The sequence below is a fragment of the Perkinsus marinus genome (genome assembly GCF_000006405.1).
Source record: "Perkinsus marinus ATCC 50983 genomic scaffold scf_1104296963588, whole genome shotgun sequence".
In the NCBI taxonomy this organism is placed as follows: Eukaryota; Perkinsozoa; order Perkinsida; family Perkinsidae; genus Perkinsus; species Perkinsus marinus.
Window position 1 is genome coordinate 1 of NW_003205022.1, and position 2338 is coordinate 2338.

At 50.8% G+C, this 2338-nt stretch overlaps 1 protein-coding gene across 1 annotated transcript; it reads left to right on the forward strand.

The window, feature by feature from the left end:
* Window positions 1-988: 988 nt before the first annotated feature.
* Pmar_PMAR014190 (hypothetical protein) lies at window positions 989-2312 on the forward strand (the record flags this gene model as incomplete). The annotated part of the gene is made up of 8 exons (XM_002771130.1): window positions 989-1016; window positions 1065-1160; window positions 1301-1493; window positions 1608-1689; window positions 1736-1900; window positions 1953-2086; window positions 2131-2207; window positions 2257-2312. Coding segments are annotated over exons 2-8 (745 nt in total), but the record flags the coding sequence as incomplete, so codon positions are not given.
* Between the last annotated feature and the right edge of the window lie 26 nt (window positions 2313-2338).

Here is a 2338-nt window from a genome sequence, read left to right on the forward strand (position 1 = left end):
GATTAACGCGTGGATCGGTCATGAATTAAAGGGGATATTTCCCTTGCAAGAACATAAATTTTGCACCAGTTTTAAGCCGTGTATGCTAGGAATTTGTGTAGATAGTCTTCACCCATTTGTGTGAGTTCTCATTAGCTACGACGAGTAACGCCCTAAAAATCAGAGGTTATTCCCCATGGGATAGAAGGACACGCTTAAAGCGGTGCTGCATACATCGGAGCGATGCCGTATTTGCCGAAACCTGTATATGCTAAGAATCGGTGGAGCCATGATTAGTCTGTATCGCCGCCGCTCTCGCCGCGATGATGCTGAGTCATGCCTCCATTATCCGTCTTTGACAGTATATACACAGGACTCATCGTACAAAGCAGCACTAAGAGAAAATGACTCTTATTCGAGGAGTTGGAGTACGCCCATTCCTTGTTGGGTCTGCTCTTATCATGAGCCGCAACAGAGTTCAGCAGTGGCAATGTGTCATCGTCATCACGAACTCCAGCATCGGCCTAAAGGAATCGTGTACTGTCGAGTTTGAAGTGTTTCATTGGGCAGTACAGCGATTTGCGTAGCTTCTGTCAGCTAGCTCTGAAGGCGTCTGTGGTAGAGAGTCGGTGGTATGCACTTTTCGAATAGATTGTTTATAATCATTCAATGTGGGCATCGACCGCTAGAGTGCTGTCCGATCAGCTGTCTAGTCTCCCCTCACGGCTGTCCACACGTAGGAGCAGCTCACGACGTTCTAAGGTGCCATACTACCCTGTGGACCATTGGGCACCTCTCGTGCCTCAGATATCCCCGTTAGCATCATCGTCACTCTGTCTAGCATCAGCTGCCGCTAGCCTAGTAGCCCTCACCACAACGACATCATCAACAGTGCTGTGCGAGGAGGTTCCGGACAAGAAGGCCCGGCTTGGCATACAAGACGCTGAGCGGTATATATCCAGTGTAGTGCCGCATAGACCTCATTCGGCGGGGAGCAGCTTCGATGTGGTGCAACGTGGAGGGACCGATGTTTTGAAGTAGAAAACCGGAGGAATAGGATCTTTCGTGAAGGGATTTGCTCTCAGATGGCAATACTACTCCGACAACGGTGCGGACCTGTTTTACGCTCTTGTGGATGTACTCATGTCGATAACATCTGGGGAGGAAGAGGGGGACGTGCGGTAAGTATAAAGGGTGGTGGTCCAGCCGTTGCTCAGTTGCCCAATCTGAAGGGCTCATCGTTGACGTCCACGATGGTGATCCAAACTGGTTTGGTTGAGACTGGTTCTTGTAGAACCGATTTTATGACTGTTCCTGTCAGAGTAACTAAGCTGGACGGCTATTGCACCCCTCCACCACGGAAGCTGGCGGACATCCAGGTTGTCTTTGGCCAGCCGGAAAAGCCTCGTGCCACTCTAGATGTATACTCTAACTATCAAGAAGGCACTGGAAGGATGGTCACTACATGGGAGCTTAGTCGGCCTACTGGACAGCTCACTCGGAATGATGTTGATGTGAGTCTAACCATTTACCTTACGTTTTCTAGGAGCTGATTTCTCATAGAAATTGCCGAGACTAGATGATAGTTGTTTTCAAATTTCATGCTTTTTTCGCGGTGTCATATGTAGGTATTACTTCGTGGCCTCACAGAGCATGCAGTATACAGGCCTCGCCGCTATAGTGGCACCGTTGATCAGGACTCTGATATTGGTAGGAGGGTCCTCGATGAGGAGGTCTGTTCGGCACCGTTGTTCAGGGAGGGCCTTTGCTGAGCTATTCGACCAAGTATCTATGAATGAGGACGGACCGCAAGAGGGCGGGGCTAGACAACGTCGCGCGCCACAAAATGAGAGCTCGAGGGAGAAGGCTAAGAGGGAGCTGGAGGAGATGGGCATTGACGTTATCCTACCACCCGAGGAAGGTGAGCTATGATTCACTTGGTGGCGACTTGGTGTCCTACCATTGTTGTTGAGGTACTGTTAGTGATGATGATGTTTGGAAGGGCCTAGTGGGCTACCCCCAGACCAAGGCTAGAGTAGAGGAGACGGTCTTGCTGCAATTGAGGCATCCTGAGCTCTTCAAGAGGATAGCTGAAGGGACCCGAGGGGTAGGGCATGGGCATGCATTGTAAGGGCTACGGCAATTATCTAGAAAGCGGCTCCTGCTAACAAACCCAAGGTGGTCTTATTCGAGGGCCCACCGGGGACAGGCAAGACGTCAGCAGCGAGGTGATGGATGGCCTCCATCAGTGGTGCCCTCTCAAGCTAGTGATGTCAGATGTATAGCTGCTGGGTGTGGCATACCTCTGGTCTACGTGCCGTTAGAGCTCTGTTGTCCAAGTGGTACGGGGAAAGCGAGA